Here is an 18588-nt window from a genome sequence, read left to right on the forward strand (position 1 = left end):
GTTTAGCCAATAATACTGTGGAGCTATTTTAATTATTAATGTAGAGATTAACAATGATATAAATGTATATACAGCTGACAAATATTACTTTACCCGATAGAGATGCAATACAGTCAGTTGTAGCGTTCAGTACAAGGCTCTGTTTATTATCTGATTTAATCATTATTCAACACTTAGGCTAGATATTATAACGACTGGGTGTTTGAAGCGTATCATACTATTAATGGGTATATTTTCATGTTATCAGTAAATATCACAATATGAATAATCTCATCAATATTTAAGGCAAGGAACTGTGTTCCACAATTCCAGCGTCGATTGAATCCAAAAAAATAACCAAATAACACCAGGATTATCTATAATAAAATTAAACTTTATGAACTCCTGCATTTCCTCCAGGCTTTCACACCAGATATTTGCAACATTCAGCTAAGTGGTCTGCACTTGCCATTATTCATCCTGTGAATGTAGGAATTAATAAACTTGGTATCGACATGTGTTCCATATCAATCAATCTAAGCATGCTTTTCTAGTAAGTCTAATGTACCAGTTAGTTACCGGTTAGCATTAACAGTACTTGTACTATAGTTTAAGATTCCAGTTAAACAAACAAGCCCCAATAATGGTGTTAAGGAAAAAAGGAAGGATGCTTTCAGACCAAACATATACTCCTCTGAATTAACTGTGCTTTGTTAATGAAAAGGTTCTTAAAGAAAATGTCACAATTCACTCGAGACCAAATAGGCTTCCCTACTCCTTTAAAAAATATCAAACTGAATTCCCAGCTGACAAATCTTACATGTCCTGAAAAACATAAACTGTAAATAACTCAGTGGTGGTGATAAAAGCAAAAGCATTTACAGTATGTATGTATGTATGTATGTATGTATATCCATGTGCGAAGACAACTCAATAACACACCGACACTGAATCAGTTGTAGTTTATACAAATATTTATTTTTCCACAAGTCTCTTAAGCCAGTTTAGATGATGCCAATCTGTAGAGAAGAAACAGACGTGAATTACACAATGTTCATCAACAGAGTTAATACATCTGTACCTGAGCAATCTGGCATCAGTGGTTCCTTTGAATGCATCATTGACATTCAGACATAAAAAAGTTTACATCACTTGCACAAGATTGACAACTTCTGAAAGCAAATACAACAATTATGTTGAACTAGCTTTCAAATCTCAAAACACCCCTTTTACCCTGTTGAATGATGACTTGATGATTGAAGACTTACCTTGTTTGCAACATCCAACGCATCGTAATCTGGTGCGAGACGAACGTACGCCTTCTTCTCACCGTCAGGCCTGAACAATGAAAGGAAGATGGTAAGTAAAATCTATACTATCAAGTTTATATTTACAATGGGAAACTAGCTGTTTGAGAACCTACGTAGACCACATTTTGAACTAAAATGCTAACTAATATGTTCAATGTAATGTCACCACAACACCACATGTAATGTCGTAGATATGATTACAGTGAGCCAATATAACACTTGGAAATTTTACCGTGGTTTATTGTGAAACTGTTAACCATTGCATCCATGACTGTTAGTATTACCATTTAAAATTTTAATTATCATTAAAACCGCGGTTGCCTGTGTATTGCAAGCCCAGTGGAACGTTAGAGAGAGCGACTGTGTGTGTGACTGAGTATGAAGTTCTAAAATTAACAGCAATAACATTATAGCTGTGAACGTTGCAGTGTGTGTACAGTTTAGGCTATTTGTCGGTGAATAAATGCTACAACTCAAGACCCGAGCTCCAATGTCTTGCTTGCCAGCTGCTGATTAAAAGTGGTTCGCCCCGAAGTTAGCAACAACAACGCCCAGGCTCCCTCTGTATTTAAATGCAACACAGAAGATAGACTGTGTGCGAGAGAGAAATGTTAAATAATAAAACTACATCAGTGTTTTTTGAACATTTCAGCACATTGTAACAATACCGCGATAACACTGATAACCGGGATCATTTTGGTCACTATAGTTGCGATATGCAATTTTCATACCGTCTCATCTGTAATACCACTGTTCTGGCTTGAATTATGAACTTTATATTAAAAAGAAGTGCACAATTGTGTCATCAGTCCAGTAATGCAGTTTCCAGCCAGACAACATGAAACAGCCATGCATCTCAGCCTGGCTTATGACTCCTACCTGATGAGTGTGTTGACTTTGGCGACGTCGATGTCGTACAGCTTCTTGACCGCGTGTTTAATCTGGTGTTTATTTGCCTTGACGTCCACAATGAACACAAGTGTGTTGTTGTCCTCAATCTTCTTCATGGCGGACTCTGTTGTCAAGGGGAACTTGATGATGGCATAGTGATCCAACCTGCAGGAGATACACACATTAGGCCATTAAACCCCAAAGCCATCACACTTTTCTGGTCCACACAGTCTACAAAACAGAGCTGTTAATATCTACAAGTATATTATATTACATAACATACACACGTGCCTTTGCTTATTGATCTCATATAAAAATGTTTTAGTTGGGTGCATCAGTAGTTTATAAAGCTGGAATCATGTTTTTTCATACTTTGATCGCATTTACCATCATATGCACCAAGTTTAATTGCTCCATTTTTCAGCAGCAAGCAGTCACTGTAACTCACTTGTTCCTGCGAGGAGCACTCTTGCGGGGATACTTGGGCTGCCTGCGCAGACGGAGGGTTTTAGGGCGACGGAAGGTGGGAGAAGTCCTGATTTTCTTCTTCCTCTGGCTGTGGACGCCCTTGAGCACAGCCTTTTTGGCCTTCAAAGCCTTTGACTTGGCCTCAGTCTTGGCCGGGACAGCTTAAATAGGGAAATAACATTTTATTAGTCTTTTGGACAGCTGTTCATGCTCATTCAGTTTGTAATTTCATAAATAAACCACAAGACATTTGGTCAATTCGGGATACATCAAATCTCATACCATCTCTATTTCAACAGTCTATTCCATTAAAATGAGTCCTAAGGTTTATAGCTGATCAGAGTTTGCTAATCCATTTCAGTGTGATCAGGTAAAGCTACATTTACAAGCCAAGAAATTAAAGATTATTTTTATATTTTTCAGTTCAATGATTCAGAGTGTCCTGTTGTACTGCAGTACAGCCTGGCTCAGTAGTATATTTGTAAAACTTAAAACTAAACTTTATAGCCAAATCAAAATCTGCGCAAAGATCATTGGCCAACCTGTGACACCCTCCTTTCAAGCAGCTCACAACAAGAGTATGCTCAGACTTGCCAACAGCATCTCTTCTGATCCCTTACATGTTTTAAATGGGGAATATCAACTTCTGCCCTCCAAGAGGCGATTTAGAGTTCCTCCATTTAACCGCATCAGGCTAAAGAACACTTTTGTCCATCGGTACATCTTGTCGCTAAATAGTTAATGTGCTGCTAAAGATATGTAAATCCAGAGGACAGATGGTAATTTTTGTAATTGGGTTATGTATGAATAATTGGGATGCGTTTTGTTTTTTGTCTGATGGGTCTTACTTGTCTGTCTATCTGTCTATGGTAACAGTGTGTATTGTATGTGTACTTTTTCTCAAACTGAGCTGCCTATGGATGCAAAATGAATTTCAGTGCAAACTGACAATAAAGTTGTATCGTAAAACAATCTTCACTTCAGTATGAAGCTACAGATGACATCATGTCTGCCTTAAATGGATGAGTGGTGTCATTAAACCTCTAAAGCACACTTTCCAGGACAAGTGGCAGTTTTAAAAATTAACTCCGTCACCAATTTATTACAGATTCGTTTCCATATATAGTGACAGTCTGATCTCACTGTTACCTCACTGTTATCTACACATTGGCCATTTCAACCCTCCTTCAGTGCGTGAACATACCCAACCTGCATATATTCTACCAAAGATCACATATTACACTCTTCCTCCACTGACATACATGATTAGGGAAACGTCAAACACCCTGCAGGATTTTACGTTACAAAACAACTATGATCTACAAAAGTTTAAGACATTATATATGAAGTTTTCTTGTAACACAACAGCTTCTTAAACTGCTAACTATCACGTGTAGCTAATGATCAACGTTATAGTCACCACTAAGGTGCAGCAAGTGCTAACATCACTAAACACACAAGCATATCGCATAACAACTGTGGGTACTGAGCCATATTAACGTTAACTAGCTAAGACGTGTCCATAATATAGACTGTAAAGAGTAACCAGGACAGAGTAATGGCTGTAAATAGACAACGTGTGTGAGCGGCGTCAGGGCTACCATGCTAATATTAGCTTAGCATCACGTTCTAGGATACATGCCGGGGAGATGCAGTATCTACGTTATCTACATAGTTACACAGTTGACAGCAATATCCTGACATTATTTAAACCACTACCAGTTCATCCTTCCATTTCGGACACACCTGACGGACCAAATGTGCGATATAAAGTGTAAAATTGTACAAATTATTCATTGAAAATCATTAGATTGACGAACCTTCCTTCTTCACCTTCGGTGCCATGTTGAGAAAGGAAGAAAGATTGGGGTTTCCTGCAGTATAATGCATGGGCGAGATCTCACAGCAGAAGTATCGCGATAGTTTGGAAAGCTGAACTCCTATGTATCCACCCTAACCCAGAATGAGGCCCAGTTTTAGTTTATTGCCATATGTATTAAAAATAGATAAATATATTAACTATTTGTAGATCAATCAAATTTGGAGTGATAATCTTTTGTTTTCGGTGGTGGGGTGACCATTTTGTAAATACATTTTCCTTTGTTTTAAAAGGCAATGATAAAAAGGTACTTTCTTTGAACAAACAGTTTTTTTGGGAAACTGTTTTGGTTGGAAATTGCTTTGAATACTTTTTCCAAGAGCCAATTGAATATTTGTTATGGTACAACAAGAAGGCTGTGAAAGCTTATACTGTATTTGTTAGATATGGCACTGTAGTACATTATATGCACACAATGTATTGTTTTGGCTTTGTTTGTTTTTACCCTTTTAAAAGAGTGAACCATCATGAGCTTTAAACAGGATTATATGGCTATACTATAATGATTAACATTAAATATAAGTAGTTTAAAATTGAGTCCTGTTTCTGCTGCCGAGTTAAAACTTGTTTTACTTTCCCCACACCCAAGTTTGTCATAACAAGGTACCATTTTGCAATAAGAAAAAAGCTAAAAAAAACAAACTAAAAAGAAATCATTACGGGCATTTTCTTAATCCATATGACAGATATAATGTAGGTATGAATAAACTGTATCAGTAAGCTGCAAAATCATCCAAGTAACTTTCATTTAGCCAACATATGAAGTAGAATTGACCTTTCAATAGTCTGAATATTACTCTTATCAGGTCAATTGGGGTGTGGAAGGTGATATTGTGGTTAAGTAATTGATGGGTATGGGATGGGGAAATTGTATCTGCATCTCTTACAACTACATTTTTATTTAAATTACAAAAAAAATAAATTTGAAATGTATTGCCCTTGAAAAAGAGTCTAGCTTATTAGTTGAATGTAATCATTCAATCACTTATTTAAGCCTTTATTTCTCTTGACGAATGTTAAAATATTCAGTCAATGTCACAAGTAGCAGGTGAGCAAATGTAACCGAAATGGAAACAAAATAACACAAATATATATACACAAGCTGTTTATTTTATACTCTGATAATACAAATCACAAATGTGAAAATTAGCAGAAATCAGAAAGCAAGATGTAAAAAAAAAATATATATATATATATAAATATATATATATATATATATATATATATATATATATAAATATAAATATAAATATATATATATATATATATATATATATAAATATATAAATATAAATATATATATATAAATATAAATATATAAATATAAATATAGAAATATATAAATATATAAATATATATATATATATATATATATAAATATATATATATATATATATATATAAATATATATATATATATAAATAAAAATATATATATAAATAAATAAATATATATATATATATAAATATATATATATATATATATATATATAAATATATATATATATATATATATAAATATATATATATATATATATATATATATATATATATATATATATATAAATATAAATATATATATATATAAATATAAATATATATATATATATATAAATATATATAAATATATATATATAAATATATATATATATATATATAAATATATAAATATATATAAATATATATATATAAATATATAAATATATATATATATATATATAAATATATATATATATATATATATAAATATATAAATATATATATAAATATATATATATATATATATATAAATATATAAATATATATATATATATATATATATATATATATATATATATATATATATATATATATATATATATATATATATATATATTCCACGTCCATCTTCATATCAGTCTTGTACCGCTCTCCTCTATTCCTCTTGTGGCTTATTTTTCTTCCCCTTTTTCCTGGTGGACAGAGTTGAAAAAAATAAAGAAAATTGTGTCATGTCATATCTCATAAAAAGTCAGCTGTTATGGCATAAAACTGATCTAGTTAGACAATGAGACCTTATGTATATTAGCAACATTTGTTTGGTTTTGGTTTACAGACCGTTTATTGCATTATCATACATGAATACATGAGTTTTTGGATATTAACTGTACAGGAAAGTCTCCCCACAAACACACCTTCCTTACTTTTTTAACTTGGCTCCAGAGGAGTTTGATCCCGTCGTCTGAGACGTCTTCTTGGGCTTTTCTCTTCCCCCTTCTTTCTGTGTTTTATTTCTTCTCTTCAGCTCCTGTCCTTTCGTCTTCTTTTCCCTTTTCTGCTGCTGCACTGCTGTTTGAGATCCGCTTTCTCCTTTCTGCTCTCCGCCCGTTGCCTGCTTCTCTCCCTCCTGTCCGTTATTTGGTGCTTTGCCTTTTTTCTTCATTAAGAAGCGAGGAGTTGTGCAAATGGTGCTTCTCTTAGGAGGTCTCTTCTCAAGTCTCCGCTTCACTTTGCTAAACACAGACAAATACAGATGAACTATTACAACCATATTACCAAAACTGATCAATTTAGCAGGAAATACAGTGAAAATTACTACATTTACATGCACACTAATATTCCACTATTATTCCTAATAAATATGACAATATTCTGAATTTGATATGAGTCATGATACAGCATATTCCGTTTGGATATTCTATATTAGGCTTTTTTCTGAAAGGAGAATTTTCCGATTAAGACGTGGGTTAATCGGAGTATGCACGGCTACATGCGAACAGGAATATTAGTGTAATATTCTTTTTCATTAACCATGTAAACAGCTTAGCAGCAATATTGTCTTTTTCGGAATAAGGGAAAAAAACAGAATATTTAGTGCATGTAATCGTAGTTACTGTCTTTAAATGTATTGGTTATTGTGGAACTTCATTATCATCATCCATCTCCTTTACCTGTGTATCTTCTTGAAGCCAATCATGTAGTCGGGTACAGGACAGCCAGCTTGTTTGATGACATTAGCGATGCTGTTAGAAATAGACGCAGAAGATAAATATATTCAGAGAAATGTGTAAATTGTAGAACACTTCAAATTGGGGAAGCTTGCAATACTGTCTGTTTTTCCTTTGTATGCTGCTATTGTCCTGCACCTGTTCCCTACTGGGGTTGGATGCAAAGGAAGTCAGTTTACACTGCGTATCCACGTACCTGCGCAGCAGTGGCTTGTCATTTTCTGTGAAGAAGGTGATGGCCTTCCCTTGATGTCCAGCTCTACCAGTCCGACCTGAGGAGCAGCAAACAGAACGATATATGAGGGAACCGATGAGCAGACAAGGAGACAACACAGGTTTAAGGCTGCAAACTAACAAGTTGCCAGAGTCCACCAAATTTAGTCAAAACCCCAAAAAGTATTTCATTTACAATTAAATAAAATGAACAAAACAAGCAAATCTTCAGGTTTGTGAAGCTGAGACAAGCAAATGTTTGGTCTTTTTACATAATAAATAATGATTAATCATCATCAAAATAATCACCAATATATTTTTTGTCCACTAACTAATCAGTTTCAGTCCAATATAGGATGATCTTATTGTAAAATTATTGATTATTAGGGCTGTCAAAGTTAACATGATAATAACGTGTTAACGCAACTTACTATTTTTTAGGTTGTAGCAGGCTCAGTTTTAAAGCTAGTGAAGATACTGGTATCATATGAAACTAGAAAACCGAAGGAATCAATTGGTACCAACCATGTCATACTAGCGTGTTGCTAAATAATGCTCCAAACTTATACTAGATGTTGGCGAGGAAAAACTGCCATGGCCATATTCAAAGGGGTCCCTTGACCTCTGACCTCAAGATATGTGAATGAAAATGGGTTCTATGAGTACCCACAAGTCTCCCCTTTACAGACGTGCCCACTTATTGATAATCACATGCAGTTTTGGGGCAAGTCATAGTCAAGTCAGCACACTGACACACTGACAGCTGTTGTTGCCTGTTGGGTTTGACTTTGCCATAATTTGAGCATATTTGTTATGCTAAATGCTATTTCATGTGAGGGTTTCTGGACAGTATTGTCATTGTTTTGATTTTCAATAATAAACATACATTTATGTGCATAAAGCACCATATTTGTCCACTCCAATGTTGATAAGAGTATTAAATACTTAACAAATCTCACTTTATGGTACATATTGAACAATAAAAAAATAATCGTGATGAATTATGGACAATCATAAGATTAATCGCAATTAAATATTTTAATCAATTGACAGCCCTATTAATTATACATAAAAGCTAACCAATTCGGTGGATGTATTCCACAGAGCTGGTGGGGAAGTCGTAGTTCAGCACGAGGTTGACTCCTTTGAAGTCCATTCCTCTGGCGAGCAGAGCCGTGCAGATCAACACCCAAATTTTACCAGACCGGAAACTGTTCACAACGTTGTCTCTCTGAAACAGAAAAGACACAGAGGAGGAGGGTCAATACAGTTGCACTATAGTGACAGAGAAAGGACCCATAACACAGTGTATCAAGTGTTTGTGTGTACCTGCTGCTGTGTGCGGTCTGCGTGGATCACGTCTACATTGATGCCTTCGTACACTAACTCATGGAAAAGCTCCCGTGCTCGGTCTATAGACTGCACAAACACCAGCATGGGAGGCAGGAAACCCTGAAAATGGCAAGGAGGACATCTTTTCATTTAATCCCAGATTGGACAGAAATACAACCTGTATAAATTAAACAAACTCAATTATTTACAAGCTTGAAAAGAAACCTCTCTGGAGTGTCCTTACCTTTTTGATGATGTCCCTCATGGCCACCAGTTTGCCGTTCTCCGTCCCAACAAACAGCAGCTGCTGTTCCACCGTCTCAACTGCCGTATTTCTGAGAAGATGATAAATGAATTTTTCTAATGTGAGAAAAAGATTATATAACTCCATTAAATGTAAGGCGTTCAAGTAGATTATTACCTGTGTCCAATGTTGACAGACACCAGGTTGTCGAGGTTCAGACGGCACCACTGCTCTACATCTGGCGTGCAGGTGGCGCTGAAGAAAGCCCTGCGTACCTTTGAACCTGAGCAGGCCAGAAACACTGCGGCGAGCTGCTCCCTGAAGCCTGTCTTACCACCCTCAAACAGCTTATCGGACTCGTCGACAACCAGCCACTCCACACTGAACACCAATAAATACAACAATCAATCTCACATTTTATTCAATATTTTTTTGACAGTTGACAGTGGAGACAGAGACAGGAAACAAGTCAGATTAAAGCGTTGCTTCCTCCATCACTGTAGCTAAGAGTAACATGAGGTAGCTTTGTGATGAATAAAAAGTATTGTTGTCTCTCTGTTGTTGTATGAGAAAAAATAATCCACACAATAAATTAGAGAGACTTACTAAATTGAATTTGCTGCGTGGTAAGGCTTCAGGACTCTACCATTAAAGGAACAGTGTATTTACGAGTGGGTCCACCTGTATTATTTCTCTCGTGCACGGGCATGCAGGTGACGATACGCATTCCTGCCAACAGTTTCACACTATTCCACTGATCTACAGGTACCAGCATTGCGCCAAAATATGCTGCAGTGCGCCACAAAAGGCAGTGAAGGAGAAGACTGCAAGCTCGTAACCATGAATTACAATGTAGGATTTCAAATGTAGGTTTTGCAATATCTTTGGTGAGGAAGGAAATGCATCTAACATGTTTGTTAGACATTAAAGTGGAAATGAAAGCCAAGTTAAGCTGGTTTACTTAATGGATTTCTACTCTAATGAACAATTACATAACAAACATGACAAAATGTCAGCATTTAAATAAAAAAAGAAGATCCGTTTTATCTTTCGTGGCAAGAGTGCCACCATGTTGCAGTACTCTAGACTGTGACGTCACGAGATACAATGGTAGAGACCATGAGAGACGGAGATTGAGGAGACACAAGACAGAAGAAAACAAAAGAGGGGACACTGTTGTATTGCTCCTGGAAGTAAAGATGAGTTTTACAATGTTAAAACCAAGGACAAAACAGTCCATTTCATAAACTACCGCAGTACTACTGGCTAGTGGCACTGAAGGAAATCCATTTAGTAATCCAGCTTAACTCGGTTGACCATTTCATTTCCACTTTAAGGATTCACAAAATTAGTTTTGGTGAGTAACACTGAATATAAGTGTGACTTTTGTTAGATTACAAGAAACCATCACGAGGCCCCTTTAAGAAAAAACAAACAATTTCAGAGAGAAACAAATTCAGTGTTACCTGCTGAGGTCGAGAGCTGGAGGATCCTGCTTGAGAAGGAAGACGAGTCTGTTTGGAGTACTGACGAGTATATCTACACAGAAATGTAGGAGGTAAACAGTGAGCTAAAGGGGCAATTCATATTCTACCTCTTCTGTGAAAACATTTTTTATTTCTTACCGTATTTTTTGCTTGACTGTGGTCCATATTTCTTGGCTGCCAGAGAGGCTTTGTCTATGATGTGAACTCTAAATCCTGCTCCCTCTGACAGGCGGAGCAGCTCTCTGTGGGTCTAAACATAATACAGCAAAACTGTAAATGCGATCATTTAACCAAAAACAACCTCAGCAGTAGCTGAAACTCCAACTGTATTCAACAGGGATTAAAACCTGGAAGCTAATGTCTTCACATCTCCTTCCTTGATATCAATAAATTTGCTGTATATCATGATATGAAAAACTGGACTGGAGAGCTTGATAATGGAGAGTGAAACTAAAATCTTCAAACAGAAAAAACGGTTATAATAGCAAACAGGCCGTTTTGTGTGTTGTGTACCTGGCTGGCCAGTTCTCTGGTCGGAGCGATGACCACAGCTCTGAAGCCCAGGTTGGCTGGCTGCTGCAGGTGGGCGAGCAGCGGGAGACAGAACGCCAAAGTCTTTCCTGATCCTGTGGGAGCGCAGGCCAGGAGCTCCCGACCCTGACCGAGAAACCAGACACACGGAAATCCTCACATAACCAACGTCTGTACGCTATTCACCAACCACTGAATGTGTATGTGTGTCTGCACTCACATGCATCATGAGCGGTATCGCCTGCATCTGTACTGGCGTCGGGGAGTTGAGCCCTGCGTCTTTGAGGTTCTGAAGGACATGTGGGTTGAGACGATACTCAGACTGGAGCTCCTCAAATGTGCACACAGGGTCGGGTATGTCGCAGCCGTGCACATTTATACGGTGTTGAGAGCGAATGCGATTCACCTAAAACCCAATAACGATTAAATTATTTTACAGAGGATAAAGTCAGAGTACAAATATCATTTTTACATTTGTTAGAATCACATAAAATCTCATCATCTTTTTCTTGTGCTGTGAGTTGTGCCTGTGGATGAGGACCTTTTCCTGATGAAGATGCTTCAGCCTCTTCAGCGAGGATTTCTCCTTCCCGTCACTCGGCAGGTTTTGGATCTTTCTGTCCGATGAGGAGGTCCAGGTGATGCCGCTTCCGCCACCAGCTTCAGACAGACAAAAAACAGCAAACAGCAGTGAGTCTCTGACATGAACAGCAACATCAAGTTGGTTTTAAATCTCATCACATAGCACTGTTGATTTGCAAAATTGGACTAATAACAAACAGAGATGTTACAGCTACCTCTGTATAAACAAAATCTCTGAGTTGACAAATTTATATCATTTCATATTGTAAACAAAATTTCAAACGACATATCGTCATGTGACTCCAAACCTAGAATCGTAATATTAACAACACAAATATTGAAAAAGTGAAAGAAAAGTTTTTTCAGATACACATTCACACTGTAGTCATTTCAAATCATGTTTAGCAGCCAACTTTCTATTTCTCCAACACTTACTTTGTGGTTATATATAGCACATCACAGGGCTGCAAGTAATTATCATTTTCATTATTGATTAATCAACCAATTATTTTTAGATTAATCAATTAATCGTTAATATTTTTTTTTAAGCGAAACCCATCATCCTCACAAGCTGGGCCCCGGGGGCATTTTCGCTAACTAAACGACATAACTGATTAATAGTCTATTTTTTTCAGTGGTACAATGCAGTTACATTTATGTTTTTGAACTGCTTTACCGGGCTAACTCTCTGTCTCTCTACACCACACTATACAAACATTACACACAATTGGCATGACATTCTTGAACTGTTTTTGTATATCTATCACACAGGTCATGCATATAAAAAATATCTGGAAATTTCAAAACAACCACTAATGTGATCAGCAGCACACAGCCTCATCCTTTTACCTTCCACCTCCATCTGGTTGCTTTTCTTCTTTTTCTTTTTTGTCCTCACATCTTTCTCTTCATCCATTTGCTTCCTTTTGCCTCCTGCACCAGAATCTCCACTTTCAGATCCCACCTCACATTCCTCTCCTCCATCATCATCATCATCATCATCAAGTCTTATAGAACTGCTCTGGGATCCATTGGATGGTCCTGTTCCAAAGTAATCGATCGCGGAGAGAGCATCTGAGTGCGCTTCCCCTTCGTGAGATCTGGCAACCTGTAAAATACGAGTACAATCACTAACAGTGTATAATAATAATAATCACTTGTGTGACATATTGGCCCACCATTCATCCAATTAAATGCAATATTAAAGCACAAAACCTCCCGAAAATGTAAAAAAAAAGACCTGAGAGACCAACACTGACGCACACGTTGACGTTAGAACAAACCTGGTTGAGCCCAAATATATTAAATCGTGGCTCCAGCTGTTACCAGTCACTATTTTTCGGACAGTATGTCATCAGCTACACATGTTCAGTTTACCTTAAACCGAGCGGCGTCTTGACCAAACCTCTTCAGGTCAAATTTAGCTCCAGCTCCGAGTTTCCGAAACAAGTCGAAGGCGTCCATTCCTGCAGCAGCAGCGTGGTGTGTCCTAGTGATGTGTCGGTCACGAACGAGCCGGCTCAAAGAGCCGACTCTTTTAAGTGAACGATAAGAGCCGGCAACGTCCAAGAGCCGTTTTTTTTTTTTTCTTTAATTAATTCAAGGCAGAATAATGGGACGATATTTTCCGCGCAAAGGGCACTCCATGCACTGACTGTGATTTAATGTTGTGTTCATGACGTCCGTGCGACCAATCAGGTGATGACAGACAAGGATCATACCATCAAGCAAGGAGGGGCGGGCGTGCGCGGCGCGCTGGCGGTCTACAGGTACACAGCAGGAGGGAGAGGAGGAGAGAAAGTATGATGAGAGTGGGTGCGCGAATAGCAGACAAGATGAGTGACAGTCGGAAACATAGCAGCATGTAAAATTACGGTAATCATAGGTCAAAACAGCGCTAAATTTGGCTGAATTATAATAGGCAGAAGTGGTCAAATGAAGAGCCATATGGGAGCCGAAAGAGCCGGCTCTTCTTGGTGAGCTGAGCCAAATGATCTGGCTCACTAAAAAGAGCCGTAATTCCCATCACTAGTCTGTCCTCATCCAGGCATCACTCGTCAACATCCGGTTCATCCACCAGCAGCTTCTCCCCTCCGCTCTGAATCCTGGCGCCCCCTGCTGGCTGCTGGCTGCTGGCTGCGGGTAACACCTACAATATTGAGTGGGTGAAAAATGACATGCCAGTAATGTCTTGCATTTTCCAAATAAACAGTGTTAGTGGAGCGGATAGTGGGAAAATTATGCAAATAGTGATACAAGCACCAAATTTGGCATGACGATTCCAGAGGGGTCACTGAGCAAATGTGAATGAGTATTTAGATTAGATCCTGATGGCAAAAGTTGGCACCTTAGCAGCCTCTGCCATCAGTGTGTGAATGCTGACATGTAGTGTAAAGCGCTTTGAGTGTCAGACGACTAGAAAAGGGCTATATAAATGCAAGTCCATTTACCTTTTAGTGTCTGCTTCCTCATGAGAGCATGGGGTCACAGCATCCAGGGACTTCCTATTGTTGCTGATGGCTTTGTCTCCCTGTGTGTCACAATGACCGTGCACAATATTGTGCACGGTCATTGTGACACACAGGCAGGAAAATTAAACAGCTGGGTCTTGATGCTTGATTCCCTGGCCGCCATATTGCAATTAAAAATGATTAAAACTATCAAAATTAGATCCAGCATGCTATAAAACATAATTTGATACCAAGATCACTCAAATCGTCCAACTGGATGAATTTCTATGAGAGAAACCATTATCAGCAGGTCAATTTGGTGGCCATTGTGAGAGAAAATACCATGTCCCTTTGTATTAGCATTTGTGTACTCAGATTTATCTGAATGTTTTGGGAAAGCAGAGACTGTCCTAGTTTAGATACATTTCTTATCATATTTGCATCTGCACTCTTCCAAAACTTTCTTATCACCAGTAACTCTTTTAATGAATCTTCCACTCAGAAGCAGGGCGGAAGGTGGGGGTCACAAAGGGGAGTGAAGGCTAAATCAAGATAAGGTGTGGGTCACAAAGGGGAGAGAAGGCTAAATAAAGATTATAAAGAATGATGTAGTGAGGGAGCTCTCTATCTTTGTACACTGACTTGTCTGCTGTATCGACCCAAATACATTTGCTTAATAAATTGTAATTGCTTCTCAATTGAATGACCAGAGACTGTTTATTAAATAATTTCTCCAACATTCTGGGGGCTTGTCCGGGCACCTAAATACCCCTGTTTCTCCTCACCAACAGAGACTCATCTGATACCGTGCACGGGGGAGTCTGGGACTCCTGACTGAAAGACCTCCACCCTGGTGAAGTAAATTCGACGGTTTGGAATATTTAGAGGCCAGTGAGAGTTGGTGGAGACACAGGGTGACAGGATCTCGACTCAATACGGGCATAGGAGAAGAATCCAAAATATTTCCTCCTAGACAACTGAATCAGGTTGGTCAATTTCAGTTCTGAAACAATACTCTGAAGTCCTGGGGGCTTATAATAACTGTTCTGGGGACAGTTTAACTTAACCAGGGGTTAAGTAAAATAGATCTGCGTGAAGTCCTCGGGGCTCGTGATAACTGTTCTGGGGACAGGGTAATTTTAACCAGGGGTTAAAAGTAAAACAGATCTTGTGAAGTCCTGGGGGCTTATAATAACTGTTCTGGGAATAGTTTAATTTTAACCAGGGGTTAAAATGGGAAAGAGTGGAAGCAAGATCAACGCAAAGGGACCTGCTTCTCAGATGGAAAATATTTAAGGGCCCAGGGTCCTAAAACATTTAAAGCAATGGAAACAATGGGGATTTCCTGTTAATGGAAGTCTTAAGAAACAAGACTTAACTGATCTTAAAGAAAAAATTTAAGAGAAGGCGGGTGGTAAAGAAAGTAAATTAAAGAAATATGGGATTGAGGAATGGAAAGTGTGGAATAGAGAGATGTTAAAAAGAGTGGATGTGATGAGGGATAGAGAAAGCAGAGGTAAAAAGAAAACGAAGGAAGGTACTGGACCAATTCACTCCCCTGAGTCTATTTGTTTTTCAGATAAACACTGCGATGATGAATTAGTGACCTCCCGAGGACGAAGGCCACCCCCTCATGCACCTCCTGCTGGCTCTGGTGTCAACTACCGACCGAAGGTACCTCCACCACCCTACGGAGACCCTGCCGAGACCACTGGAGATGGAAATGAGACCCAGGGAGCTGCGGCACCGGCCCTCTTAAGCCTCAGTCATACCCAGTCGGAGCAAGCTTATGGACCAGCAGCCGAAGCCTTGGACGTCCTCACCCAAGTCCACTACCCTCAGATTTCCCCTCCCAGGAAAACAACTTACCATTTTGCCACTGAACTGATCAACAGTCCTACTGTATTGAATCTGAAGGAAGCTATCCTCACTCCCGAAGTGGTGCACAAGTCAGTGCGCCTCCCTCCACCTGAACCTGTTCCCTCTAGCATGACCTGCCAGGTCATGCCCATGATTGAAGTGCCTAACCCAAATGTAGGGGAAGGTCAACCTGCTACCATGTATGTCTATAGGCCATGGACATTCAGGGACATTAAAGAAGTAATGGCCGGTGTAAAACATCCAAGAAACATTGGGGGACCCGAATTTGTCAGAGATGTGACATATTTGGTCCAACAGTACCGACCAAACGGCCCTGAGCTTCTTCGACTTCTCCAGTACAAACTGGGACTGGAAATGGGAGATGTCCAGGGTGACTGTAACCCCTTAACTGCCGAAGGGACACATCGTATGTTTGACTGGACTAATGGCAGTGAATACAGAGTGGCAGTGGAGGCCCTGTTGGGCCGTTTTTCAACACACTACACCCGGCGAATGGACTGGGCCGTCATTACAAACTGCACCCAAGGAAAAGACGAAACATGTGAGGTCATGCCCATGACTGAAGTGCCTAACCCAAATGTAGGGGAAGGTCAACCTGCTACCATGTATGTCTATAGGCTTTGGACATTCAGGGACATTAAAGAAGTAATGGCCGGTATAAAACATCCAAGAGACATTGGGGGATCTGAATTTGTCAGAGATTTGACATCATTGGTCCAACAGTACCGACCAACCGGCCCCGAGCTTCTTTGACTTCTCCAGTACAAACTGGTCCAGGAAATGGGAGAGGTCCAGGGTAACTTTAACCCCTTAACTGCCGAAGGGACACATCGTATGTTTGACTGGACTAATGGCAGTGAATACAGAGTGGAAGCCAAGGCCCTGTTGGGCCGTGTTTCAACACACTACACCCGGCGAATGGACTGGGCCGCCATCACAGACTGCACCTAAGGAAAAGACGAAACATGTGAGCAATACCACCACAGACTGTTCCCCATTTTTCAGCACAACTCAGGCATGAATTTGCCTGCAGGACAGGCCTTTGGTGGGGCCAGCGATACACCTTTTGAACAACAATATAAGCATGTGTACATCAAAGGACTGAGATCAAATGTGCACAGACTGCTGAAAACCATCTGCATCACATGGGACAACTGCAGGTTTTCTGTAGTAAAAGAACATATGGTGCACGCCGAAAGGACATTGAAAGACAGAGAAGAGGAGAGGGCCAGGAGGATGGACAAGGACAAAAAGAAGAACATCGGAAAACCGTTGATGTATCAGGGGGATGGTGGCAGAGGACGTGGCAGAGGCCGGGGAAGGGGAAGGGGAAGAGGCCGAGGTGGACATTACAACGACAGAGACATTTGCTATGTCTGTGGAAAGACAGGACATTGGGCAAGAAATTGCCCTGATCGAAAAGGCCGGAAAGACAGAGACCAGCAGGATCAAGCATGACTAGGGGAGGCCAGACATCCAAGGGAGGGTAATTGCACCACAGACACACACAAAACATCACATGACACTGAAATGGAGCCTGAAGTAAACTATGCGTTGTTAATGGCAGTAATGCATCCCAGCCAATTACCCACTGTTGAACTATCTATAGGACCCTTTAAAGTAAACATGGTTGTAGACTCTGGTGCCTCTAGGTCAGTAAAAAGTGTCCTCTAAACGACCAAAGGAGGGAAGCTACATTCCAGTGAACCAAGAGACTGGGTGCTGGTGAAAGACTTCCGGAGAAAATCCTGGAAAAAAAACCTTGTTTCCTGGGCCCATTCCAGGTTCTCCTGAAGTCACCTACAGCAGTTCGGGTGGCCGAGAGAGAGACGTGGATACACGCCACACACTGCAAAAAGGCTCCATCCAACTGGCCTGGGGAAGAGGACATCACACAGTAAGCTGAGAACGAGAGTGGGAGAGCTAAGGACAAGGCTGAGACACAAACAACGACATTGTTGTGCAGAACCTGAGGAGAAGGCTGAGAGAATCACTGAGAGTGTCGTGACTAGCTTTGTATGATTAGCTCACAGCCAGCTCATGAGCGCCCAAAACTTTTAGATTAGGGGGCGTACGCAGGTACACTGCTCTCAATACTACACTACAATAGCAAGAAGACAGAAAGTGGCGTGCAGACGAGTCTCTGTGTCACCAACAAGGGATACATGCACATAAAATGGAGAGGGGACGACCATGGCACCCCTTTCAGACACACTGGTGTCTGTGGTCTGAGTGGCACCATGTTCTCCCTCCTCTTGCTCACTCTCCTTATAGTCCTCCCACTCTTATGGTTCTTGAGACCTCTACATCCAGACAAAAACGTGACTTGTCAAATATAAATCATCACACATTCAT

General features: G+C 39.5%; 3 protein-coding genes and 1 non-coding gene across 5 annotated transcripts; 1 reads left to right on the forward strand and 3 right to left on the reverse strand.

The window, feature by feature from the left end:
- Positions 1 to 935: 935 nt before the first annotated feature.
- On the reverse strand, positions 936 to 4586 carry rpl23a (ribosomal protein L23a). Its single transcript, XM_037747803.1, has 5 exons — positions 4469 to 4586; positions 2629 to 2809; positions 2169 to 2345; positions 1248 to 1317; positions 936 to 998 (listed from the first exon to the last, which is right to left on the reverse strand). The coding sequence occupies exons 1-5, from the start codon at positions 4536 to 4538 to the stop codon at positions 984 to 986; spliced, it is 513 nt and encodes a 170-aa protein (XP_037603731.1). The 5' UTR covers positions 4539 to 4586; the 3' UTR covers positions 936 to 983.
- Positions 2509 to 2580, reverse strand: LOC119476390. Its single transcript, XR_005204022.1, has one exon. It is a non-coding gene; the product is annotated as a small nucleolar RNA Z17 (small nucleolar RNA).
- Positions 4587 to 5619: 1033 nt separating the features above from the next.
- ddx52 (DEAD (Asp-Glu-Ala-Asp) box polypeptide 52) lies at positions 5620 to 13475 on the reverse strand. Of its 2 annotated transcripts, none has more exons than XM_037747766.1 (16): positions 13280 to 13475; positions 12752 to 13010; positions 11862 to 11980; positions 11541 to 11726; positions 11303 to 11446; positions 10928 to 11039; positions 10769 to 10841; positions 9480 to 9683; positions 9303 to 9393; positions 9056 to 9178; positions 8807 to 8957; positions 7710 to 7785; positions 7457 to 7528; positions 6710 to 7018; positions 6388 to 6478; positions 5620 to 5705 (listed from the first exon to the last, which is right to left on the reverse strand). In XM_037747766.1, the coding sequence occupies exons 1-15, from the start codon at positions 13364 to 13366 to the stop codon at positions 6442 to 6444; spliced, it is 2043 nt and encodes a 680-aa protein (XP_037603694.1). In that variant the 5' UTR covers positions 13367 to 13475; the 3' UTR covers positions 5620 to 5705; positions 6388 to 6441. The 2 variants fall into 2 exon arrangements, with proteins under 2 accessions (XP_037603694.1, XP_037603693.1); XM_037747765.1 differs by having other exon boundaries at positions 5620 to 5704; positions 6371 to 6478.
- A 2048-nt stretch (positions 13476 to 15523) lies between these two features.
- Positions 15524 to 17494, forward strand: LOC119475266. The gene is made up of 2 exons (XM_037747782.1): positions 15524 to 16097; positions 16155 to 17494. The coding sequence occupies exons 1-2, from the start codon at positions 15826 to 15828 to the stop codon at positions 16984 to 16986; spliced, it is 1104 nt and encodes a 367-aa protein (XP_037603710.1). The 5' UTR covers positions 15524 to 15825; the 3' UTR covers positions 16987 to 17494.
- Positions 17495 to 18588: the final 1094 nt, after the last annotated feature.

This window comes from Sebastes umbrosus, chromosome 17, assembly GCF_015220745.1.
Source record: "Sebastes umbrosus isolate fSebUmb1 chromosome 17, fSebUmb1.pri, whole genome shotgun sequence".
NCBI classification, from domain to species: Eukaryota; Metazoa; Chordata; class Actinopteri; order Perciformes; family Sebastidae; genus Sebastes; species Sebastes umbrosus.